General features: G+C 36.2%; 2 protein-coding genes and 1 pseudogene across 2 annotated transcripts in view; 2 read left to right on the top strand and 1 right to left on the bottom strand.

Annotated features, from left to right (window-relative positions):
* The window catches only part of MTREX (Mtr4 exosome RNA helicase), a 113,688-nt gene that overhangs the window by 41,959 nt on the left and 45,042 nt on the right, over positions 1-26,687 (top strand). Inside the window, exons 16-19 of the mRNA XM_027604719.2 lie at positions 3,657-3,807; positions 13,432-13,604; positions 14,130-14,198; positions 26,413-26,541. Coding sequence (XP_027460520.1) covers positions 3,657-3,807; positions 13,432-13,604; positions 14,130-14,198; positions 26,413-26,541 — 522 coding nt within the window. The remainder of the gene's footprint in view (positions 1-3,656; positions 3,808-13,431; positions 13,605-14,129; positions 14,199-26,412; positions 26,542-26,687) is intronic.
* Positions 5,743-7,536, top strand: LOC113929193 (annotated as a pseudogene).
* Positions 17,903-18,768, bottom strand: LOC113928746 (polyubiquitin). Its single transcript, XM_027604723.1, has one exon. It carries the CDS (start codon positions 18,466-18,468, stop codon positions 18,007-18,009), a length of 462 nt encoding a protein of 153 aa, XP_027460524.1. The 5' UTR covers positions 18,469-18,768; the 3' UTR covers positions 17,903-18,006.

Here is a 26,687-nt window from a genome sequence, read left to right on the forward strand (position 1 = left end):
ATTTTGAATTTCCCCTCTGGGAGAACTTCAGCCCAGAGATGCTGTAAATTTATCTCCTACGTCTTTAGCCTGGGCAAGTCTCTCCACATCTCTGAACCCGTTTCTTGTTTAAGACAGTAAATCAGTTTTGTTAGGAATGTTGTGAATTGAAAATTTATTTAAGTATTAGTACAGTGATTGGCAAATGCTTAGGAGATGTGCTCATTTTTAAACTTGGGGAATCTATTTACATCAGTTGCAGAACAGTGAACAAGAGCGGCATTGACTCAATGGCACAGTACCTAATAACTCCAATTCAGGAAAATTTGGGATAGTTCTAGACTAGATGATTGTGATTTAAGGCTTTATGGAGGAAATGGATCCTGCTGCAAGCCCTAAAGGGTTGGGGTAGGAGTAGGGGTTGGATTTTGATTTCTAGAGCTGTAGTGATCTAGATCAGATGTGATGAAACTTTGAAGTAGATGATGGCAGTGGTAAAGAAACAAAAGAACTGATCTAAGATATATTGAGGAAATAATCTGCAACCGTTGGTTGATTAAAATTTTAAAAAGGGATAAAGCAGAAGAAAGACCTAAATCGGAATTTAAATGGTAATTTAATTGCCCATTAATCAAATTAAAATTGAACTATCATAAGTTTACTCCTTGCAGAGCCACAGAAATTACAGCAGGTGGAGTTGTCACACAAAGGATTTTATTTGCAGCAAATAGGGAGATCACAGGGAGTAACTTCCAAAGTAGTGATTCTTGAGCAAGGGTGCATGGATTACTTTTATTTAGGGTTAGGATGAATATTTAGTCTTGTCATCATGTATGGAAGTAGGCATAAGGCACGCACCTTAATGAAACATTGCTTATACATACATTGTATGTTATATAAACGAGGCTTCTGTTCTTCCTTTGGCGGAGATTTTAGTATTAAAATGAGCTAAAGTAACTGTCACTCCTTTGGTTCATCTGTGCAGATGAAAGTCTGGGATTGAATTCATACTGGTCTGGGTGGTCTGGGAGCTCCTCATCAGGGCAGTTGTTACTGCTTGAGGGTTAGTTTCGGTTTCCTTCGCAGGATGTTATGCCTCACTTAAGAGATCAGCTAGAAGAAAGAGCTTAAGGGAGACTGTGGGACAGAGGTCATAGAGTATAAGCAGGTAAGCAGTAAAGGTCAGGGCTTGGGGGTCTGGCTGGTGACAAAATCAGTAATCTCACTAACCATTAATCTTTGTAAGGGTGAAACCCAGGAATGGGAAAGAACAAGAGAGAGAAATTTCATTTTAGATAGTTTAGCCATATTATTATTATTATTTATCACCCAAATTAGGTTACTGTAAGAGTGGAAAGGGTGCTTTTAATAATTATACCAATACAGCAGATGTAGGTTGGGACTATCTTGGGCTTACTTAGCTACAACGTCAAAATGCCAAGCTGAGTTTCAGGTAACTGAAAATTCCGAGGTGTATGCTACAGCAATCAAGAATACAGAAGCAGAGCTTGAGCTTAGAAATAAACATTGGTAATATTATAGCCCCAAATTTCTGAGGCGGTAATAATACAAAAAATAACAGAAAAGTAAGGGCTGCGTCTGCAATATTGTAAAATAGCTGAAGTTGTCTTTAAATTTCTCTCTTCTCCAAGAATTTGGTGTTCATACTAACTTCACATCTCCCTTTGGCCTTATTTTCTTTCTAAAAAATTTTTTTTAATTTTTTTTAATTTTTTGTTATGTTAATCACCATACATTACATCATTAGTTCTTGATATAGTGTTCCATGATTCATTGTTTGTGCACAACACCCAGTGCTCCACGCAGAACGTGCCCTCCCCAACACCCATCACCAGGCCAACCCATCTCCCCATCCCCCTCCCCTCCAGAATCCCTTTGGCCTTATTTTCAAGGAAAGTTCATAAACATCAAGGTTTTAGGGACTTAGTAACTGTGCCCCTAAGGTGAATGGCTCTTAATTTTTCAGGAGTTAAGGAGTACTTTTCATTTAAGACTGTGATGAAAGCTCTGCTTCTCATAAAATCATGTATGTGTCCATTTAGAATTAGGCTATCAGGTTGGTCTGTGGACCTCAATTTAAGAGCCCCTGACCACCCTCAGAGTATTTGTGTATTTTACTGTGCCATTTAGAAATACATAAGCATACTTTGTGACACTTAATTTCTAAATATTTCAGCATGCATCTCCCAAGAATTTAGTTATTCTCCTATTGTAGCTGGGGCATAGAGGTGCAAGAACATCTGGCTCTGGGGGGTCCCAAACAGAGCAGGTATAGCCACTCAATGCAGGCAAAATTCAAAGAGCAACAGGTGGTGGTGAAACAAAAAAGTAATTTATTTCAGTCAGGCCCACCAGGAAGACAGAGTACTAGTTTTGCAAAGACTATCTCCAAAGTGCCAAAAATACTTCACAAGTTTGTAAGGAAAATGTGGGACAAAGGGTATGTGCAGGTGGGCGTTGCAGGTCAAGTTATTCATCCTTTTGGGATTAGTCATGAGTGGAGTCTTTCTGGCTCAAGGAAGTCCTTGAGGGAGTAGTTTTGATTCCCAGGAGGGGTGCTTTGTGCACAAGGTCTTTTGTTTAAGAGACTCAGATAATGTAGATAAAGAATGGTCTGTAAATTGGGTGGGTGGGGAATGCTTCAGTTTTATGTCACTCCAGGCAGCTGAGTTTTAAGGTGCTGATTTTTATCTAAATATTGTTCTAAGGGTGTCTGGGTGGCTCAGTTGGTTAAGCGACTGCCTTCGGCTCCGGTCATGATCCCGGAGTCCTGGGATCGAGTCCCATATCGGGCTTCCCGCTCAGTGGGAAGTCTGCTTCTCCCTCTGACTCTCTCCCCTCTTGTGCTGTTTCTCTCTCTCTCTCTCTCAAATAAGTAAATAAATAAAATCTTTAAATATCATTCTGAAATGAATTTAGTGTACTCTGTCAGCACAGACTAGGTTATGCTGCAGTAACAAACCTAAATCTCAGTTACTTAAAGGTTTATTTCTCTTGTTCGATGCAGGTTTATAGAGGAGGTTGTGCTTATTCTTAAGGATGGGAGATGATGGAGAAACCACCATCTTGAACATTAACAGTCACTGTGCCAGAGTGAAAAGATAGCTTTTCACACCAGCAAGGAAATACTTGGCCAAAAAGTGACACATCATTACAATTTATTTGCCCCACCCACGGCGGGGGGCAGAAAGTATAATCTTACCAAGTGCCTAGAAGGCAGAGAGCTAAACATACTTGGTAAACAGTATTTTAACTAGTACTGTTGTTTCTTAGTGGACTTTCTCCCTTCACTTTCCCAAAGACCAATTGTCACTTTGTATTGGTCATTTGTATTGGTCATTTAATAGATTTCTATAGTATTCCTTAATATGGATTAAATTATTAAGCAGTTTTGGGATGCCTGGGTGGCTCAGTCAGTTAAGCATCTGCCTTTGGCTCGGGTCATGATCTCCGGGTCCTGGGATCGAGCCCACATTGGGCTCCCGGTCATGGGGGAGTCTGCTTCTCCCTCTCCCTCTGCCCACTGCTCGTGTGCACATGCACTCTCTTAAATAAATAAAAATAAAATCTTTAAAAAAATTATTAAGCAGTTTAATAGGTATCTATGTAAATTTTATTTGAAAAAAATCACATTGACATGTTTTTTTTTCTCTTAGGGCTCAGCCGATCCTCTAAATAGTGCTTTCCATTTGACCTACAACATGGTTTTGAACTTATTACGTGTAGAAGAAATTAATCCCGAGTACATGTTGGAAAAGTCCTTTTACCAGTTTCAGCATTATAGAGCAATTCCAGGAGTAGTAGAGAGTAAGTATAAAATTACTATAACAGTCTTTTTTTTTTTTTTTTTTAATAGCAGAGTCTTCGTAACCAGTAGAGTAAATACTGCATTATAAAGTAAGAACTGCGATCTGGTCATTATAACCAACTAGAACATTCTAAAAGAAAACTCTGCTAGTATACCTTTCTGTAGTTGGTTCAAATTTAATATAATTTATTGTTGTAGGCATATTACGTGATAGCTCATGTTCATGAGTCATGATATAACAAAAAGCCTGGTATATTAAAATTTGACCTGTAAGAAGCATGTGTGTATTATTCTTGCCCTTGTACTGTTTTCTCATTTTAAAAGACTGCCACAGCATAAGTTTATAAATAAGGAAATTCAATACTCCAAATGGGATTTGAGTTCAGCCTTTTTAGAATTTCTAGCTCCTTTTATGATAATGCTTTCTAAAGTTCAGAAAGTGTTCTGTGGTAACTCTGTTCAAGTAGACTTGTGATTGATCCTTACCTTAGAGAATATTTTGGCTGATCATCGTATAGAGCTGATTAAAATCTAAAACAGAGGCAAAGATTGAAAATACTGGTTTTGGTAGATCCTGTAAAAATAATGCATAGTCATTGTCAAGAGGAAAAACCGGAAAATTGAGCAAAAGGTACAGGGGAAAATTAAAATCATTTGTAACCTTGTACAGAGCCAGCCACAACACTTCATAGTTCTAACTTTTTTCTTTCTCATACAAAGGTTTTTTTTTTTTTTTTTAAGATGGGATTAAATACATTAGTTCTCCCTTATCCAACGTGTTCCAAGATTCCCAGTGGTTATCTGAAATCACAGATAGTACTGAACCCTATATATATGTTTTTTTGTATACATACATTCTTTTGATAAAGTTTAATTTATAAATTAGGCACAGTAAGAGATTAACAACAGTAACTAATAGAACAATTATAACTATATTATAATAAAAGTTATGTGAATGTGGTCTCTCTCTCTAAAAATATCTTACATTATACTCACCTTTCTTGTGATGACGTGAGATGATAAAATGCCTACATAATGAGGTGAACTGAGGTAAATGACATAGTCACTGTGATGTAGTGTTAGGCTTCTGTTGACCTGACAGTATGACAGAAAGAAAGTCATCTGTTTTTAGACTGTATTTGAACACAAGTAACTGAAACCACAGAAAGCAAAACTGTGGATAAGGGGGAGGACTACTGTATACAGTTTTTATAAAAGTAATGATGGTACTTATATTAGTATCTTTTTTTACATATTTACCTTATGCCTAGCCTTGTGTTAATACTTTTCATACTAGCTTAATGATTCTGGCTTTTAAAAATTTAATCTGAAGTATCCTTTGAAAGTATGATTTTTATAAATGTGTTATGATTTATTTAACAATAAAGGCAAATTTGAGATACTTTTCTATCACAAGTGTTAGTACACTCAACTCAATTTTTATGTAACTAAAAGTAAATGAATTATAATTGCCTCAAAAGAAAAAGGCTTAGAACATCCAAGTGTGTTAAATTTTTTTCCTTTTTCTTTACCCTTACCTGGATGATAGATCATAGTTATTTCCTCTTACATTAATTTCTCAGGTCTTAAGAGAGGCTTCTTCATTACAAACTATAGAGTTGGAAGGAGCTTTGGCATCATTTTACAGATTTTTTTTTTTCTTAAAGGCCTAGGACTCCCTCCTCCTTGATTCCCCACACCACTCATTGCTAAATGCTATGGCTTCCCCTTCATATTCTGATTATACCTTCTCAGCCATGTAGGAACCAATCATTGGCAAATAACTGGAAGATTGAACCCCAGATACTTCCTGTGTCCTGTCCTCAGCTGCCCCAGTTGCTGACCACGGAGCAAATCTGGCTTTGGGTGATACCATTCCATGTCCTCAACCAGAGACACTGAGATAATAACTTTTCCAAATACCAACTTACAAGATGCGTATCCCTGTAAAACAATATTTTGTCACCAGGCAGTGAACAAGGAGCAGTATCATCTTGTAAAAGCCCACAACTTTGGCGCACCTCGATTTGGGGGAAATAGAGCAGGGCCCCTATCTGGAAAGCAGTTTGGATACTCTGGGGGAAAATCTAGTAAAAAAGAAATGGAATCTTGATGAGCTGCCCAAATTTGAGAAGAATTTTTATCAAGAACAGCTTGATTTGGCTAGATGCACAGCACAAGAGATGGAGACATACAGAAGGACTAAGGAAATTACAGTTAGAGGTCACAACTGGCCAAAGCTAGGTCTGACTCTTTATGAAGCAGACTTCCCTGCAAATGTAATGGATGTGACTGCAAGACAGAATTTTACTGAACCTACTGTTACTCAAGCTCAGGGATGGCCATTCCTCTAAATGGATTGGATATGGTTGGAGTAGCACAGACTGGATCGAGGAAAACGCTGTCGTATTTGCTGCCTGCTGTCATCCACGTCAGTCATCAGCCATTCCTAGAGAAAGGTGATGGGCCTATTTGCTTGGTGCTGGCACCAACTTGGGAACTGGCCCAACAGGTACAGCAAGTAGCTGCTGAATACTAAAGAGTATGTTGCTAGAGGTCCACTTGCATCTATGGTGGTATTCTCAAGGGATCACAAATTTGTGATTTGAGAGAGGTGGAAATCTGTATTATAACACCTGGAAGACTGATTGACTTTTTAGAGTGTGGGAAAACCAATCTGAGAACCATCTACCTGTCCTTAATAAAGTAGATAGAATGCTTGATAGGGGCTTTGAACCAAACAAGGAAGATTGTGGGTCCCATAAGACCTGGTAGGCAAACTCTAATGCGGAGTGCAACTTGGCCAAAAGAAGACAGACAGCTTGATGAAGATTTCCTTAAAGACTACATTCATAGAAACATTGGTGCACTAGAACTGAGTGCAAACCACAACATTCTTCAGATTGTGGATATGTGTCATGATGTAGAAAAAGATGAAAAACTTATCTAATGGAGGAGATCATGAGTGAAGAGTAGAATAAAATCATTGTTTTTGTTGAAACCAAAAAAAGATGTGATGAGCTTACTAGAAAAATGAGAGATGGGTGGCCCACCATCGGTATTCATGCTGACATGGGTCAGCCAGGAGTGTGACTGGGTTCTAAATGAATTCATAAATGGATAATCTATTCTGATTGCTACAGATGTGGCCTCAAGGGCTACAAGTGGAAGATGTAGAATTTGTCATCAGTTATGACTACCCTAACTCCTCAGAGGATTATATTCATCGAATTGGAAGAGCTGCTTACCGTATCAAAACAGGCACAGCATACACTTTCTTTACACCTAATAACTAAAACAAGTGAGCAATCTTATCTGTGTTTCATGAAGCTAATCAAGAGCAGTTAATCCCAAGTTGATTCAGTTTCCCCAAAGACAGAGGTTCAGGTTGTTCCAGGGGTGGAGGAGGCTTGAAGGATGACCATTGGGACAGATACTCTTTGGGCAAAAGGGCTGGATTTAATACCTTTAGAAACGGAAAATTATGACAGAAGTAGTCTGCTTAAGAGAGATTTGGGGGGAAAAACTCAGAATGCTATTTGCTGTGCTGCAGTTTACACCAGTCAGAGCTTTGGAAGTAATTTTGTGTCTGCTGGTCTGGAGACCACTTTTAGGACTGGTAATCCAACAGGCACTTAACAGAATGGTTATGATAGCACTCAGCAATGTGGAAGTAATGTCCAAAGATGCACAAGGGTATGAACCAACAGGCATATGCATATCTTGCTACTGCAGCTCTGCCTATGATTGGTTATCCAGTGCCAACAGGTTATTCTCAGACTTGAGAAGTAAATGTCTATTTTTCATAACTGCTTTTTATATTGTAAGTTATTAGACAGGATATTTAAGAAACATGGGAAATGCAAAAATGTCTGCAGTGCAGCAGTAATTATGGTGTACTTCTTCATTATTTAAGTTGGATATTTCTCTCCGTTCCTGAAATAATTTTTAGGCTCTTTTTTGTACTAGAAAATGCAGGCAGTCTTTTCACAAAAGTAAAAGTATGGTGATTTGAAATACAATAAATGAAGGTAACACATGGCCTTCCAATAAATAATAGGTGAAGACTGAAAAAAATAATAAAAAATAAAGGCCTAGGGAAGTTAAGTCAGATATACCTTATGAAATTAATGGCAAATGTGTAATTTCAGATTACCTTTATTATTTTCTTGTATAGTGTTTGATGCCATTTGTCTTGGTGAATACCTATGGCCTTAGGAAAGAGAAAGAAATAATTCTTCTGTCAAGGAACCGTATTATTTATTTATGTATTTATTTATTTCCGAGAGAGAGAGAGAGAGCGAGAGAGAGAGCGCGAGCACACAAGCACAGGGGGAGGGGCAGAAGGAGAGTAAGAGAGAATCTCAAGCAGAGTCCACAATGAGCGTGGAGTCCATTGTAGGGCTCAGTCCCATGACCGTGAGATCACAACCTGAGCTGAAACCAAGAGTTGGACACTTCACTGACTGCACCACACAGGCGACCCGGGGAACCATATTTTTTAAGGGGCTAGAAATCTTTCTCCTGCAAAAAAAAAAAAAAATTATATATAATAATAGAATAAAAAAACTATCAACAAGATTTAAGTGCATTGTGGATTTGGGTGTGAATTAAAGTATTTTAATCAGATTAATAGTAAAAAGGAAATTTGTTAATTTTACCTCATGTCGAAATTTCAGATGCTGTCATTGAAACACAAGGTTATAAGCCAGCTTAATATTTTTTTAAGATTTTATTTATATTTATTTATTTGAGATAGAGAGCGGGGGAGAAGCAGAGGGCGAGGGACAAGCAGACTCCACACTAAGTGCAGAGCCCAACGCGGGGCTAAACCCACAACCCTGAGATAATGACCTGAGCCCAAACCAAGGGTCGGATGCTTAACTGACTGAGCCACCCGGGCACCCCAAATCAGCTTAATACTTTAAATAAAAGATTTAAACTTACAATATTGCTACTAAGCAGTTAGCACTGGGTCATGCATGACTAGGGTAATTACACACACAGCCAGCAGTTAGACTGGTTTTGTGGCTGAATAAGAGAAATACGATGCACATGGGTGTACCAACCTTTGATTCTTTTTCTTCTTTGTAAAAATAGTGTATTCTAACAACCAATAAATTACTGTTTAAACTTCACTTTATATTCTTCTTCTTTAATTCCATAGAAAATATCCCAGATATGGTTGGGGATAGAGCGAGAAATAAGTATTTTCCCATTTATTTAAACCATTTTTTTATGACTTCTCACTGTACTCAAATTCTTAAATATGACTTTGAAAAACACTCTGCTACCTATTCTGAACTTAAACATTACCATCATTTTCCACTCCCCTGTCCTCTGTCTCTCCAGTCCCCAGCTGCTGCTATATACTCAGGGTGGCTCTGACTGACTTAGCTTTTAAAGGGATTGTGAATAACATAATCTGCACTTCCTGGTACTGCTGTTATACACTTGCTTATTCTTCTGCTTGAATTATCCCTGCTTTCCTTACCTATGTTTTTAAAGGGCAAAGACCTTTTGAAGCTCATAAATAAAAAAATGAAATGTCAAGTGTAGAACAGGCATTTTAATGGGGAAAGGTAGAAATTTAAATGATGAAAGAGAGGGGTGCCTGGGTGGTGCAGTCTGCCTTCGGCTCAGGTCATGATCCCAGGGTCCTGGGATCGAGCCCCGCATCGGGCTCCCTGCTCAGCAGGAAGCCTGCTTCTCCCTCTCCCACTCCCCCTGCTTGTGTTCCCTCTCGCTGTGTCTCTCTCTCAAATAAGTGAATAAAATCTTTTAAAAAAAATGATGAAAGAATTGATGACGGAATTGCACCACCTTTACTACAATTTGCAGGACTGAGTGGTATGACCAAAGAGTCATAATAGTGTAGAAGGAAATGGTTAGAGGTGATAAAGCCTATCCAGTGTGCTTTAAAAATGCAGAATACATATTGAATGCAGTTTATTCTCATTTTTAGTTATTATTAGTAAGGGTTTCATTCTTTTTGCTGTTGATACTGCTAGAACTTTCTCAAGAGAGCTGGTATTATTTTCACATTAGTATATCCCAATTAAAATGTAGACTGTTGTCTTTGGAAGTATAGAATTAATCTTTATTTTATAACTTACAGTGCTTTATGTTTTGTAACAAACTTAGATGGCTGGCATACATGAGATGTTTTTCATTTTTTAGATTTTTCAGTGAGCTATAGAGTAAAACTTAGAGGATTTCACTGTTTCTATACTGAAAGGAAAAATGCAAAGTTAATTTTAATCTTTTGTTAGTGTCATTAAAGGTAATGCCATGGTTAATAGCAAGAGCTGTGAAGTTAAACATGGGTTTGATTCAAGACTATATGAGCTTTAGTTTGCTCATCTAAACTGCTGGGATAATAACTAGTTCATCCAGTTCATGAAAATTAAATGAGATAATTTATGTTAAATGGTCATTGAGTACTTGTTTTAACTACTGATAGTATTGCTGTAGATCAGTAAAGCCATTTAAACTTTAACCTGTTAGAAAATTTGCTCAGTACTGGGAATAGCAGTCCATTTTCTCATCACTCCCAGGTCTGTATCTGTGCACATATTATATGATATTAATATTAATATATCTTTGGAACCACCACCTCTCCTGTCCCTCAAAAAGAGGAAATTGTTTGCAAACTCTATTAAGAGTTTATTGGAGTATCTCTCACATGCTGTTTCCTAAGATATTGAGACTTTCCTGTGGTCTACACTGCAGTGAAGCCAGCTTCTTATACTCAGGTTCCTCTACTATTTGATTAACTACACTTTCTGCAGTTTTATAGAGCTGTAGTTAGAATCCTAGATATAAAATACATGTGACTTCTTAAAATGTCTCAGACTTTTGACTCATTAGTAAAATGGTCTGAGCACAGAAGTGATTTGGAATAGAGGATGGGGAGCAGTATTTAAGCATCCAAACAGTTGTTTATAGTCTCCCTAAACTCCTCCCGTCAGTGCTTATTGTTTCACTGATTCCTGCAAACCGTGTTACTCTGTAATTTAGATGGGGCAGCAGTATTAATATTTCTGTGTAGTTTTTATTTCAAAACTTCTTACTGACTTTAGTCTGTCCAATATTCTTTTATAGTTTTCTAATTGTTTCTCTTTTTGATAATGTCTGTTGCTATAATATGTGTTAAGAATAGCTTTCTCGTCTTCAGTGAATGGATTTCATTTTCTATAAGAAGATTTGCAGTTCATTTAAAAATAATCAAGATGATGTATTATGCCTGAGGGAATGCAAAAGACCAGAAGTTTGAGGGAGCAGTCTATGAGAATGTTGAAGATGATAATAAAAATAATAATAAAACAGTTGTCATATCCTCCCTGAATGTTTACTCTGTCCTATACTCTTAGCTAAGTATTTTCCATATCTTCTGTCAGTTAATCTCTATAGTCTTAGGGAGTATGGGTATTTTTGTTATCTTAATTTTGTGGATAAAAAAACAAACAGATTTAATAGAGGAGTTTGATCAATGGAATAGAATTGAGAGTCTAGAAGTAAACCCATACACCTGTGGTCACTTGATTTTCAACACATGCTCTTGGGGCAGTGGGATAGCCATATGTGAAAGAATGAAATCGGATCCTTACCATATATTAAAATTAATTGAAATTGAATGAAAGTCCTAAATTTAAGAGCTGAAACCATAAAACTCCTGGAAGAAACCATACATACAAATCCCTATAACCTTGGATTTGGCAGTAGTTTCTTAAATAAGACACTAAAAGCACAAGCAACAGAAGAAAAATTTGATTTAATCAAAATTGAAAACTTTTGTACCTCAGTAGATACCAACAGAAAGTAGAAAGAAAGCCCACAGAATGGGAGAAAATAATTTGCAAAATACATATCTGATACGGGTCTAGTTTCCAGAATATGGAAAGAACTCTTATAATTAAAAAACAAATAGTCTAATTTTTATTTTTATTTTTATTTTTTTTTAAAGATTTTTTTTTTTTGAGAGAGAGAGAATGAGAGATAGAGAGCACGAGAGGGAAGAGGGTCAGAGGGAGAAGCAGACTTCCCGCTGAGCAGGGAGCCCGATGCGGGACTCGATCCCGGGACTCCAGGATCATGACCTGAGCCGAAGGCAGTCGCTTAACCAACTGAGCCACCCAGGCGCCCCCAAATAGTCTAATTTTTAAATGGACAAAGTATTTGAATAGATTTCTCCAAAGAAGATAAACTATTAGCCAACAAACAAGCACTTGAAAAAGATGCTCAATGTTTCCATTCCTAGATCTATAACCAAAAAAAGAAAAATACTTTCAAACAAAAACATGTGCATCAGTGTTCATAAAAACACTATTCACAGTAGCTGAAAGGTGGAAATAATTCAAAGTCCATCACCTGGTAAACAGATCACTAAAATGGTATACCCAAATAGTGAAATAATCAGCCATAAAAAGGAGTGAAGTAGTGATACATGCTATGCTGCTATCCACATGGATGAACCCTGAAAACATGCTCAGTGTAGGAAGCCAAACAAAAGGCCTTGGTATACTGTGATTGCATATATATATATGAAATACCTCGAGTAGATAAATCCTTACAGATAGAAAGTAGACAGAAGGGTTGTCAGGGGCTGAGGGAAGGAAGAAATGAGTGTTTGCCCAGTGGATATGGAGTTTCCTTTTGGAGCAATGAAAATATTTTAGAACTATGTGATGGTGATAGTTGCATATGTTGTGAATGTACTAAATATATTAATGGTGAGTTTTATGTTTTGTGTATTTTACTCCAGTTGAAATAGTGTTTGTTCACAGTGGGATGGAGGCGTAATGAAATGAGTGAGGAAGGGAGGTCAGCAAGAATTTGAGCAGGAAATGCTATCATAGATGGTTAGATGAGCTAAGAGAAAAATTGGGGAAAAGAGCCTATGTTTTGGCTATTGACTGAGTAGAGAAAGAACTGTAGTTGAATTGCCTGTTCTCAGTTTTAGGGACCTAGACCCTGATGGTGGTGGAGGTCTCATGACAGTAGCAAACTGGATTCTTGATGAAATTTAAAGCAACATATTAAAGGTCCAAATGAGTTCTGTCTGAAGGGACTTTCTGCAGTGGTGGAAATGTTCTGTACCTGTGCTATTCAAGTCCAGAAGTCAGTAACCAGTTGAGTTACTGACAGTTGAATATTTGAAATTGTGCTATTGAGGAGCTAAGTATTTAATTTTCATTAATTTTAATTTAAATAGCCACATAAGGCTGGTGTCTGCTGGTAGTATATTGAAAAAAAGCTGACCTAGCACATTTCTACCGTTAACAAAGAGTTTTATAGGACAGTGCTGTGTTGAGCAATGTAGGCCTAGAATTCTTAATTAGTTAATATCCTCTCCCATGTCTATAGGAGAGAAACAACTCACCAGATACGATCATTGCCAATTCAGACTCAATTTGAGGATTCACAATTAGTGAGTTGGAGGACGTTAATGTAGAAAGAAAAGACTCAGAATGATGTGCAGTTCTCTCTGAAGTTTTTCCACAAAATTTCTAATCTATGCAAGCTGACTTTGTTTCCTACATTTGTAGTAGGAAAACAGATGTATCTTTGTATAATTTTACATAAAGTATTTTTTTAATATTTTACTTGTGTTTTATTTACAGAGGTAAAGAACTCAGAAGAACAGTATAATAAAATAGTAATACCAAATGAGGAAAGTGTCATTATCTATTATAAGATTAGACAGCAGCTTGCCAAACTGGGTAAAGAAATTGAAGAATACATTCATAAACCAAAGTATTGCTTACCATTTCTACAGCCAGGTCGTTTGGTAAAGGTATGTCATTTTTGGGTAAAGATGCTAATTGTTGTTCTATAATAATTATATTGTTTTGCACTGTTCACGTGGAATTGATTGGGGGTGGGATCCTGTGTGAAGGTCTTTTAATCTCCACTAATTTTCATTTTGGGAGATATAAATCGAAGGAGACACTTTTGGAATTGACATATAAAATGTCTCCCGTTATGAAATAAAAAAATAGAAGCAGTTTTGTGTGCAGTTTTAAGTCTTGGATGAATTCATTAGCTATAAAATATTAAAAATTTCATACAGTCTCAGAACAAATACGTCATATCATTTTAGAAATTTGTTTGCCAACGGAGATATTCCTATTCTTGCTGTTTTAGAGGCCTATGATATTTGGTGGTGATTTTTTTCTTTGGGGTTAATATCTTTTTCCTTAAGTTTAACTGATCTTTCAAAAAATATTTTACCAGGAAAACTATAACGTGGGCAAGGAAGTCTATAAAATTGCTTTTTGAACATAAATGTTTTTATTTACTTGCTTCCCTTTCTTTTTAGGTAAAGAATGAAGGAGATGATTTTGGCTGGGGAGTAGTGGTAAATTTTTCAAAGAAGTCAAATGTTAAGGTAAACTATTGCCCTTAAGGTAGAATCATATACAAAGTTCTAGTAAAGAGTTTTTCAGACTCATGAAATTGATCAAAGTAGAAATAGTGTTACATTAAGAGAAGCTATAATAAATTCTGCCATAAGGAATTACATTTTTGAATAATCTTAAATTTTGTCTTCAAAGTGCTGTTATTTTCCAAACAACAGATTTTAATTTCATGACAGTTTACATGTCTTCTCTGAATTCATCAGTACTTTTTATAATTTTACTCTTTAAATTGAATATTAGAAAGAATTAGTTTCTGATAGGGAAAACTAGAATTTTGATTTAGGTATATAATAGTTGAAGAAAAGGTATTAGAACTAGTTAGGTTTTACTTATTCTAAGAGAAAACAATAATAAAGTTGGCTTTTGTCATTATTTATATAAATATTTTGAAAAGATTATGTGTAAAATTAAGGAAGATTTTGTTACTGTGTTAGATGAGCGACTATCTTGAAATTAAGTTAGCCACCCTGTTACATTTTCTTTGTCTCCCAGTATGTGACCTCAGGCAGCATTTTGTATCTCCATGTATATTTTTCTTTATCTTTAAAAATGAATAGTTTGGAGAGCACCTGGGTGGCTCAGTACGTTGGTCATCTCATTCTTGATCTCAGCTCAGGTCTTGATCTTGGTTGTGAGTTCAGGCCCCACACTGGGCTCCACGCTGGGTGTGGAGCAACCTTAAAAAAAAAAAAATAGTTTGCATAAGATATCTGCATTCTCATAAGGTTAACCATGTCATGATTTTGTCGTCATTAACTTTGTTCCACCTGGGTATAGAGCAAGTAGGAATTAAGCTTTGGGGTTGGAAGTTACTCCTGAAATACGTAAATGAATTTAGAGATAATGAAGTCATTTGTTGGGAAAAACAAGTTCATAGGTTTGGGGGCACCGGGTGGTGCATTCGGTTCAGCATCAGCCTTTAGCTCAGGTCATGATCTCAGGGTCCTGGGTTCAAGCCCCACATCAGGCACCTTGCTCAGTGGGGATTCTGCTTCCCTCTCTCTCTCTGCCCCTCTCCTGCTCGTGCTCTCTCTCTCAGATAAATAAAATTTCTTAGGTTTGTGATGGCTCTTTTGGTGAATGATCTGTGATTAATCCCACTGAGGAACTTCTTAAGGATATTTAGTTTGTTATTACTATTTTGATACATTACCATCTTCATTAGTAATTATATATAAGATTTGTTCTTTAAGTATTGTCACACTTGTTATCTCATTTGATCCCAATTTAATAAGCATTCATTAACCACAGACACAAAATCTCTGTGCTTACTCATTTGATGAATAGCAGAAAGCAGATAATGAAAATAAAAGGCAGAATAGTATAAATACTTCAGTAAAGATACAAGTAAAGTACATTTGGAGCACAGAGGAGGAAGAAGTTATGTCTGAGCTATTAGAGATGGCATCTAATTAGGAAGATAATTTAAAATTTTTAAAGGAACCTTGGAGAATGAGTAGCATTCATTTGATGGAAATTTACTGCTGGAGGAGCAGCGATATGCAGCAGGCCCAGAACATTTCAGGTAAAAAGTGAAATCTTTTAGAAATATTGAAGTTAATCACAGAAAATGGTTAAAATACAGATTTGAGTATATTCAGTCTAGGTATCTAAACATGTGAAAGCACTGGTAGGTGTTTGATTAGTTGGTTGGTTGATTGGTTTGCTTGGGTTTAGTTTGGTTGTTTGCTTTTTTAATCTGTTTATTTTTGAGGAAGGGATTGATCTGATCAGAAGTTACTGTATTGACAGTGTTTGAAGGATATTGAAAGAGATAGCATAGTAGATACAAGTTTGTCAGTTAAGGAGACTTAACTCTTTTTGGGTGAGTCAGAAGGAAGGTGGTAAAGAATAAGGGTTCAGATGGAGGATACCGAGGAACTAGAATGGGCAGTCTTATGTGGGAAGTTGGGGGGAGCTTTAGTGATGATAAGATTTCAAACTTAGATATGTGAAAAGTTGGCTGTATTGAGCCAATAGTATTAAACTGGATAAAGTTTGCCTCTCATTCTGTGTCCCCCCCCCACCTTATTTTAAATATACAGTGAAGTAAAGCTTGGAATTTTAACCTTGACGAAGATTGCATGGGTATTATTCATTTGAGCCTGACTAGAACTCAGATATGACTTACAGGCTTTTATATTTTCTTTTTTTTTTTTTAAAGATTTTATTTATTTGAGAGAGAGAGAGAGAAACAGCATGAGAGGGGAGAAGGTCAGAGGGAGAAGCAGGCTCCCCGCTGAGCCAGGAGCCCGATGTGGAACTCGATCCCGGGACTCCGGGATCATGACCTGAGCCGAAGGCAGTCGCTCAACCAACTGAGCCACCCAGGCGCCCTTTTATATTTTCTTTATTCTGTTTTTCGTGTACAGTGAAAAGTGTGGCGGTAAATGCTAAATGTTGTGGTTCCATTCATACTTATATAACCCATGGTGGAAAAGCCTTTGCCAGTTTACTCATTCCATAACTTGTCTATATCTAAGAGAATATTGCTAGGGCAGAATATTTTTACTTGTAGGGTACTGAAGTGCTATAGATTTCTTTCACTGGTTTTACATTACTTATATGTTTGTTTTTTCAACAGTTTTACTGAGATATTATTTATATACTGTACTGTTTACTCAGTGACTTTTAGTAAATTCACCATCACCACAATCGATTTTAGAATATTTTTATCCTCTCAAAAGGAAAAGGAAACTTGTCATTCCCACCCTGTGCTCCCATACCCTCAATCCTGAACAGCTACTAATCTGCTCTCTATAGATTGCCTGTTCTGAAGATTTCATAAAATCGAATCGTGATACGGTGTTTTGCGACTGGCTTCTTAGCATGTTTCCAGAGTTTAAGCATGTTGTAGTGTGTATTAGCACTTTGTTCGTTTTTGTGATTGAATAGCATTCCATTGTACAGATACATGACATTTTGTTTATCCATTCATGAGTTGATAGACATTTGGATTGTTTCTACCTCTGGGCTATTATGAATAATGCCCCTATAAACATCGATGTCTGAGTTTTTATGTGGACATAGTTTTCATTTCTCTTGGGAGTGAAATTGCTGGATCCTGTGGATACCGTACAACCATTTAAAGAACTGCCAGGTTGTTTTCTAAAGTGGCTGCACCATTTCACATTCTCATTAACAATGTATGATAGTTTTTATTTCTTCACATCCTCACCGACACTTAATATCTGACTTTTTGATTACACTCAGTATATAGTGGTATCTCATTGTGGTCTTGATTTGTATTTCCCTGATGACTAATATTGCCAAGGATCTTTTTATGTGCTTATTGGCCATTTGTATATTCTTTGGAGAAATGTTTTCAGCTCTTTTGCCCACCCACATTCAAATTGAGTTGTCATTTTATTACTAAGTTATATGAGTTCTTTATGATATTTGATTTCCAGATATTTATCTCCCATTTTGTGGATTATCTTTACTTTCTTGATAGTGTCCTTTGAAGCACAAGTTTTTAATTTTGATGTAATCCAAATTAAATCTTTTTGTTTCCTTGTTACTTACGGTTTTGATGTCATATATAAAAATTACTGCCAACATCAAGCTCATGAAGATTTACCTCTGTGTTTTCTTCTAAGTTTTTTTTTTTTTCATGCTACCATGCAACAAAACTTTCATTAACATTTTGAACAGCAATTGAGAAAACCAGTGATTCAGTTATTACTGAAACTGGTAATTTCTAAACTTAAATTGGGGCAAATGGCTATAGTGCAGAGCAATGCCATCATTGGGCACTATGAATTCAAGACTGAAGAATTAACAGCCACCCCTCAGACGGAGAACCAGGTGGAGAGTTGACTCTTTCTGGATATTGTAATCAGAAAGAGTGCGGCCATCTTCCAGCTGCTTGCCAGCAAAAATGAGCCTCTGCTGGTCAGGGGGGATGCCCTCTTTATCTTGGATCTTCACCTTCACGTTTTCAATGGTATCACTGGGCTCCACCTCCAGGGTGATGGTCTTCCCAGTTAGGGTCTTCATGAAGATCTGCATGCCACCCCTCAGGCGCAGAACCAGGTGCAGGGTCGACTCTTTCTGGATGTTATAATCAGAAAGAGTGTGGCCATCTTCCAGCTGCTTGCCTGCAAAAATGAGCCTCTGCTGGTCAGGGGGGATACCCTCTTTATCTTGGATCTTGGCCTTCACATTTTTGATGGTGTCACTAGGCTCTACCTCTAGGTTGATGGTCTTGCCGGTCAGGGTCTTCACGAAGATCTGCATTTTGACCTGTTAGCGAATGCAAGGACACTGGATGCAATCATGTCGAGTTACCCAGATGCCAAGACACCGACACCCGACAATGCCAGCCACTCTTCTAAGAGTTTTATAGTTTTACCTATTATATTTAGGTCCCTGATCCATTTCCAGTTAATTTTTGTATGTGGTATAAGGTAAGGGTCCAGCTTCATTCTTGTCCTAGCCCTGGTTATTGGAAAACTCTTCCCTCATTAAATGATCATGTCATCCTCGTCAAAACTCAGAAGATCATAGCCTTTATTTCTAGATTCTCAGTTCCATTCACCTCTGTGTCCATCCCAGTGCCAGTACCATATGGTCTTCATTTACCATATCTTTGTAATTAAGTTTCAAAAAAAATAGATTTATGAGTTCTCCAGCTTTGTTCTTCTTTTCAAGATTGTTTTGGCTATTCTGGGATCCTTACAGTTTCATATGATTTTGATTATCTGCTTGTCAGTTTTTACGAAGAAGTCAGCTGGGATTCTGAGAGGGCTTACACTGAATCTGTGTATCAGCTTGAATATTGCTGTCTTAACATAATTGAGTCTTTCAGTCATGAACACAGCAAGTTTTCCCTCATATTTACAGACTTTTTTTTTTAAAGATTTATTTTTTTTTAAGATTTTATTTATTTGAGAGAGAATGAGAGAGAGAGCACATGGGGGGGGGGGCGGGTCAGAGGGAGAGGCAGACTCCCCGCCGAGCAGGGAGCCTGATGCAGGACTCAATCCTGGGACTCCAGGATCATGACCCGAGCCGAAGGCAGTCACCTAACCAACTGAGCCAGCCAAGTGTGAGAGCGCGTGCAAGCTTGGGGTGGGAGGCAGAGCATACTCCCCGCTGAGCGAGGAGCTGGACATGGGGCTCCATTTCACAACCCTGAGATCATTCATGACCCTCGCTGAAATCAAGAGTCGGTTGCTTAACCGGCTGAGCCACCCAGGCGCCCCTTATTTCGATATTCTTATTTGGTAATTTATTGTTTTTCAAGTATAAATTTTATACTTTTTTTCTGTATACAAGGCCATGTCGTATCACAAATAGAGATGGTTTTCTCCCTTTTCAATGTGGCTGCATTTTAGTTCTTTTTTTGCCTACTTGTTATGGCTAAAACCTCAAGTACAATGTTAATAGAGGTGATGAGAGCAGATATCCTAGTCTTTTTCCGAATTTAGGGGGGAAACATCCAGTGTTTATCCATTATGAATGATGTTAGCTCTGGGTTTTTAAGTGTCCTTTACCAAGTTGAGGAAGTTTCTTTCTATTCATAATTTGTTGAGTGTTTTTGTTACGAAAGATTATTGTATTTTGTCAAATGCTTTTAATGTACCTATTCAGATGATCATGTAGTTTTTAATTCCATTTGGTATTTATTCTGATGTGCTATATTAGGTTAATTGATTTTTAAATGTTAAATCAACTTCGGGTTCCTGGATAAATCCCACTTGGTCATGCTGCATTATTCATTTTATTTGTTGCTGGATTCATTTTGCTAGTATGTTGCAGAAGACTTTTGCATCTACATTCATAGGAGATACCAGTCTATAGTTTTCTTCGGATGTTTTTGTCTGGGTTTGGTTAACAGGTTAGTGCTGGCCTCATAATGAATTTGGAAGTGTTCCCCTTTTTTCTGTTTTTTTGACAAGTTTTTGAAGAAATGGTATTAATTTTTTTTTAATTGGAAGACTTCGGCAGTGAGAACACCTGAGCCTGGGCTTTTCTTTGAGTGTAGTTTATGATTATTAAGTCAGTTTTATAGGGTCTGTTCAGATTGTTTATTTCTTCTTGGGTCAATTTCAATGATTTGCTTTCTTAGAAATTAGTCCATTTCATCTAAGTTACCTAATTGTATATAATTGTTCATGATATTAATTTATAATCCTTTTTATTTCCAGAAGGTGGTTAGTAATGTCCCCTCCTTCATTTCTCATTCTAATAATTTGAATCTTTCATCTAGCTAAATGTCAATTTTGTTGATCTCAAAGAACCAGCTTTTGGTTTCATTGATTTTTCTATTTTTCAATTTCATTAATTTCTGCTGCATTTTTGTTAATCCTTGTATCTGCTAGCTTCAGTTTTAGTTTTCTGTTCTTTTTTTATTGTCTTAAGGTAAGAGGTCAGGTTATTAATTTGAGATCTCTCTTCCAGTTTAATATAGGCATTTATGCCTGTAAATTCCCCTCCAGGATGATAGTTTATCTGCATCCCATAAGTTTTGGTATGTTTTAATTCATTTTCATTTACTTCCAAGTATTTTCTAATTTCTCTTTTGATTTCTTCTTTGACCCCCTAGCTATTTAGGAGTGCGTTAATTTCCATATATTCGTGAAATTCCCAAATTTCTGTCTGTTTTTGATTTCTAATGTCATTCCTTTCTTGTTTGAGAAATAATTGGCATTATTCCAGTCCTTTTGAATTTATGGAAATTTGTTTAATGGCCTAACATATGGTCTATCCTGCAGAATGTTTATATGTAGTTGAGAAGAATGTATATTCTGTTTTGGGTGAGATATTCTATAGATGTCTGTTAGGTCTGGTTCATTTATGGTGTTGTTCAAGTCTTCTGTTTCTTTTCTTGCAGATCTTTTGTCTATTTGTTCTATGCATTAAAGTAAGGTATTGAAGACTAGTTGGATCTTTTTTTATTCAGTCTGAAAAATCTCTGCCTCTTGTTACGGTTCCTTAATCAGCTGGTTAATCTATTCACATTTAGTGTTATTGATATTGAATTTGTGGCTGTCATTGTGCTTTTTGTTCTGTAGTTTCATTTTGTTTTTCTAGTCCTCCTTTACTGCTTTCTTTTGCATTAAGTGCTTATGTTCTAACATAACATTTCAGCTTTTTTTTTCATTTTACTTTAATGATTTCTTTCTCTACTTTTTATGTTTTATTTCTCTACATCTCAATTTTTTTTTACTTCCTTAGTGGTTGTTAGGGCCTTTCATATCCTGTATTTCCATGTTAACTTAACAGAATAAGTTTCAGATTTATACTGAATTCCAATGAGACGTAGAGACATTACTCCCATATACATTTGTTCCATTTTCCCTCTTTTTGTGATATAATCTATAAATGTTACAAACCCAACAATACATGCTATAATTATAACTTAATATGATTTTATGATTTATAAAGAAGCTTAGAGAAGAAAGAGCAAGTATTTATAGCTCTTGTTATATTAATCTCATTATTTATCATTTCTGGTTTATTTTATTGGATCCTATGGATTCAAGTTACCATCTGGAGTTTTTGCCTTAGCTCAGTACAACTTTGCTCCTACCCACCTCCTTTGTGCCATTATTGGAAAATATATTACATTCCTATATGTTGCAGACTTAACAATTCAATATATATGTATTATTCATTTTTAAATCATTTAGTAGAAAAAGAAATAATTTTTATACTGTCCTTTTAGTTACATAATTACCTTTACCAGTGCTCTGTTTATTCATGTAGATTCAGATTAATGTCTAGTATCACTTGCTTTCAGCCTCAAGAATTTCTCATATTTTTTATAAAGTGGGTTCTGCTAGCAACAAATTCTCTGTTTTTGAAAGATAACTTTGGTGGATTTATAGATTCTTGGTTAACAAGTGTTTTTCTGTGAACATGCCTTCTGGTCTCCATTGTTTTTGCTGAGAAGTTTCTGCTGTTAATCTTAACTGTGGTCCCCTATAAGAGAGGAGTCTTTTTTTTTTTTTCCCCTCTTGCTGATTTCAAGATTCTCTCCTTTGTTTTGGCTTTTTGCATTTTTATTATGATGTGTCTCTGCTCATCTCTTTATATTTATTTTACTTGGAGTCCATTGAATTTCCCGAGTATGTAGATTAATATTTTTCAGTTAATTTGGGACATTTTCAGCCATTATTTCATCAGATATTTTTTCATCTCTTTCTGTCTTCTCCTGGTACTCACATTATGGGTATATTATTATACTTATTGGTATGCTACATTTGTCTGAGGTTCTGTTCATTTTCTCCTTTTTTATTCCCCGTTTTTTTGGGTTATGTAATCTATCAGGCTATGTACAGATGTGCTGCTGCTTTCTTCTGCTACTTCAGATCTCTTGAGCCCCTCTAGTGATTTCTTTCATTTCAGGCATACTTGTACTTATGAATTCAAGAATTTCGTTTTTGGTGGTTTTTATCACATCTGTCTCTTTATTGCTATTCTCTATTTGATATGACATTGTTATTTTACCTTCCTTTACTTCTTTAATTATGATTCCCTTAGTTTGAAAATATTTATGCTGGCTTCATTTAAGTCTTTGTTTAATCCAGTATCTGGTCACTCTCACAGGCATTTTCTTCTGTTATCTGCTTTTTTCTGGTACTTAGGTCTGGAATCATACTTTTCTGTTAATGTCTTATAATTTTTTCTTTGAAATTGGACATTTTAAATAATATATTGTAGCACTCTTGGTACTGGTCCCTCCTTCCCTCCCCTCACACAGGTACATTGTTATTTGCTTGTTTATTAGTTTAGTCATTAGCTCGAATGAGTGAAGTCTGTTCCATCCCCACTCATAACCTTCTTCCTTTTGAGTGACACTTTAGGACCTGTGGACTACATGAAGCATGGAGGCTTTTTTTTATTTTTTAAGATTTTATTTACTTATTTTAGAGAGAGAGCATGTATTGGGGGGAAGCTGAGAAAGAGGGAGACCAGCAGACCCCTCCTGAGTGGGGAGCCCCATATGGGGCTTAATCCCAGGAGCCTGAGATCATCACCTGAGCTGAAATCAAGAGTAGGACTCTCAACCAACCGAGAGACCTAGGTGCCCTAAGCATCAGGTCTTTATAGCTTGCCTCTCCCAGCATGACAGCAATGCCTTAAAGGCAGGGTAAACAAGGGTAATTGAGGCCCCAGTATTCTTAGCAGTACCACACCTAAGATAGAGTCTCTGACCAACCATTGGTGGCTGGGCAGAAGAAGGGTGTCCCCACCACTCAGCCTCACTTGCCCAGAACTTTTGCTCATTAATGAGTGGGAGCAGGATAAGAAATGCTGCCATCCTACGCCTTGTGGAAAGATTGCCCTCCAACTAAGAGCTGCAGGGAGAGGGAGCCCTACTGTGTTTTTGGCTTCACTAGTCTGCAGTTTTTGTCTTGCTGAGCTAGGAGAGATGAGGTGGGAGTGATCTTGGTTTAGATATCAGACTTAACGTTGTTCCTAATGAATTTTGTGGACTTTCTTGAATAGATGTTTCTTCACTTGCTATGTGCCCTTAGAACCATTTCCAGAGACTTTACATGGTTGGTTTTTTAGAACTTTCTCAAGTTTGCCAGGGAGCTGGGTGTGTGATATGCTACCATGCCGTCATGCTGGTAATTGATCTCAGGTTTTCTATTTTTAAGGGAGAAAAATTATACCTAACATAATTATAATTACATCTGCACACACATACATAGTGAACAAGTTTTTAAGTGATTTACCTCTCTTGGTCCTTAATCCATGTATAAAAGTAGTGCCAGCTGATGAAAATTCTTTTAGGCAAATATGAAATGGGGAATAGAGAAGAACATATTTCACTTTTTTTTTCTGCTTAAATTGGTGGTGAAACTTATTTCTCCACTGAGTTGCTTACATTTGTTCACTAAAAACATGAAATACTTTTTTTATTGATTTTGTAATCTAGGCCAGAATACTAATACAGAGATTTTTGTGGTTAATAGGGTTTGGTGTAGAGACAGGAAAAATACACACTAAGGAAGAAGATATTTGAAGCATTTTAAAGAGAGAGAAATGTGATTGTCAACATTTATTTTGTATTGTTTCTTTATATTCTACGAACTTGAAATTTTCATCAGAATTATATTTTAATCTGATAATTTCCACTTATAGTATGGAATTGGCCACATTTTAAAAGGAATGAAAAGTTAGGGAAAAAAGTTCAATTATGTGTTTAGGAAGTTAAAAATAAGGACATAGGTGTAAAAATTTAAAGAATTTATACTAAGACAATCATTAAGCCAACTAGAACATTTAGTAATTATTTTCTTATGTGAAGGATGACATTGTTGATCCACCTTTACCACAGTGTAGAGCTTAGAAGTAGTTCAGTGAGAACGATATTACAGTCTTTTTTTTTTCTTTTTGATAGAAAGCATGCATGCAGGGGGAGGGACAAAGGGAGAGGGAGAGAGAGTCTTAAGCAGGCCTCACGCTCAGCACAGAGCCCCTCTCTGAAATCATGACTTGAGCCAAAATCAAGAGTCAGTTGCTTCATCAACTGAGCCACGTGGGTGCCCCAAATTATTTTATAATCTTTAAGAAATATTTTTAACAGCAAATTTCCACTTAATGCCTCAATACAGAGTCTTTGAAGTGTGCTCCCATAGTAACACTTAAGGATATCTCTGTAATGTGAGTGATTTTGGCAACTTTACAAAGAAAGATTACATAGATATACTTGAGTTCCAATGGTCACTTCTTTGATTGTTTTAGCTTACAGAGGAAGAATATTAAATTTAAAAATAAAATCTATAGAATTGGAACTAAACCCAACAAGACAGTTTTAGATTATCTAGATACATTACAGACTGTTCATAAATCATAGATTATTTTTGTTTAAATACTCGTCACCTAACACTTTGGAGTTAATTCATTCATCAAACTGGAATGGATCTTACACAGAGGGTTTTTTCCCCTCTGGAAGCAAAGATAACAGTCATTGATTCTCCTTACAGTCTTTTGTCTCCTGGAAGATTAACAGTTGGGTCCTAACTTCTTAGCTCATTGTTTTATAAAATCATTTTATATTGACTAAGCTTTACATAAATACATAATCTTTGCAGCTACAGACTTAATTGAAAAAAATGTTCAGCTTTGGTTTGTGTCTATACCAAAATGAAGAATGTTTTGATGAAACATTTAAAAATAACCATATTTTGGGGGAAAAAAAGTATGTGGAGAAAAAAATTGGGTTTTGAGGAATGGAGCTTATGTATTCAGAAATTTGAATTCAGTAATTTAAGATAATTATGGTTGTATTTTTGGTTTGTATTTGGAAATGTATTTGTTAAGCGATTGGTAGTTTAGTGCAGAAATAGATCATAGGTATGAGTTTGTCATTTCTTGAAAGTTTTTCAGTTTTGAACAGTAACTGTGCCTAGGGGATACCAAGCAGTTAATTCTTCGACTTGTTCGCTCCTCAATCAAAATAACTTTCCTTTTATCATTTTATGCAAAAGGATCACTCAAATATTGAATTAAAAAGACCAAAGAAAAATATCTTTTTGCTGTTTGAAAGATACTGCTGTCAAGCAAATTATCATAAATTACAGATGTAATTAATCCTTGGATCTTGAGAATTATATTTTTATTAGAGAATATAAGACCAAAGTTTTTTAATAAAATTATATAAAACCACATTATAGAGGTGCCAGTGTACTAGGCAATAATCTATGTTCAGTATAATTTTCATGTTTAATTAGGATAATTTGAAGATACAGTTTTATTTTCTGAAACTGTTGATTTCTTATGGTTTCTTTTTCTAATTATAATATTAAAATTATAAACTTATCATTGGAAACTTAAAATGGCATTTTATGTCAATTAATGACTCATACTATTTTTATTTAAGATTTATTTTAGAGAGAGAGTGTGTGAGCCGGGAAATGGGCAGAGGGAGGACAGTTCATACTATTTAAATTCATAAGTATCAAGTCTACAGTCATACCACCCTGAACACACACACACAGTCTCATCTGAATTCATAAGTATCAAGTAATTTCTGTGTTTTCTCATCCAGTGGAGCATGTTGAAAGATGAAGGACAGCCTTCATTTCATGAAATAAACATTTACTGTGCAGTATGTGCCATTCATAATGCTAAATGCTGAGAACATAGTCCCTGTACCAATGGAACTTAAAATTTGTGGGCCAGTATTTAATAATGAGCTTCTTTTATCTTATTTTCTTCTAGCCTAATTCTGGTGAACTGGATCCTTTATATGTAGTTGAAGTACTCCTGCGCTGTAGCAAAGAAAGTTTGAAAAATTCAGCTACTGAGGCTGCAAAACCAGCTAAACCTGATGAGAAAGGAGAGATGCAGGTTTGCACTTTATTTTTCATCTTCAGATTTCAAATACTTTTTGAATTATGTATAATCACTAGATTTCCTGAGTATGATTATAATGAACATACTATCTTGATTTCTAAGTGGGAAGATTTCAAGGCTTTTAAAGGTATGTTAAAGCC

Source organism: Zalophus californianus, chromosome 5 (assembly GCF_009762305.2).
Source record: "Zalophus californianus isolate mZalCal1 chromosome 5, mZalCal1.pri.v2, whole genome shotgun sequence".
In the NCBI taxonomy this organism is placed as follows: Eukaryota; Metazoa; Chordata; class Mammalia; order Carnivora; family Otariidae; genus Zalophus; species Zalophus californianus.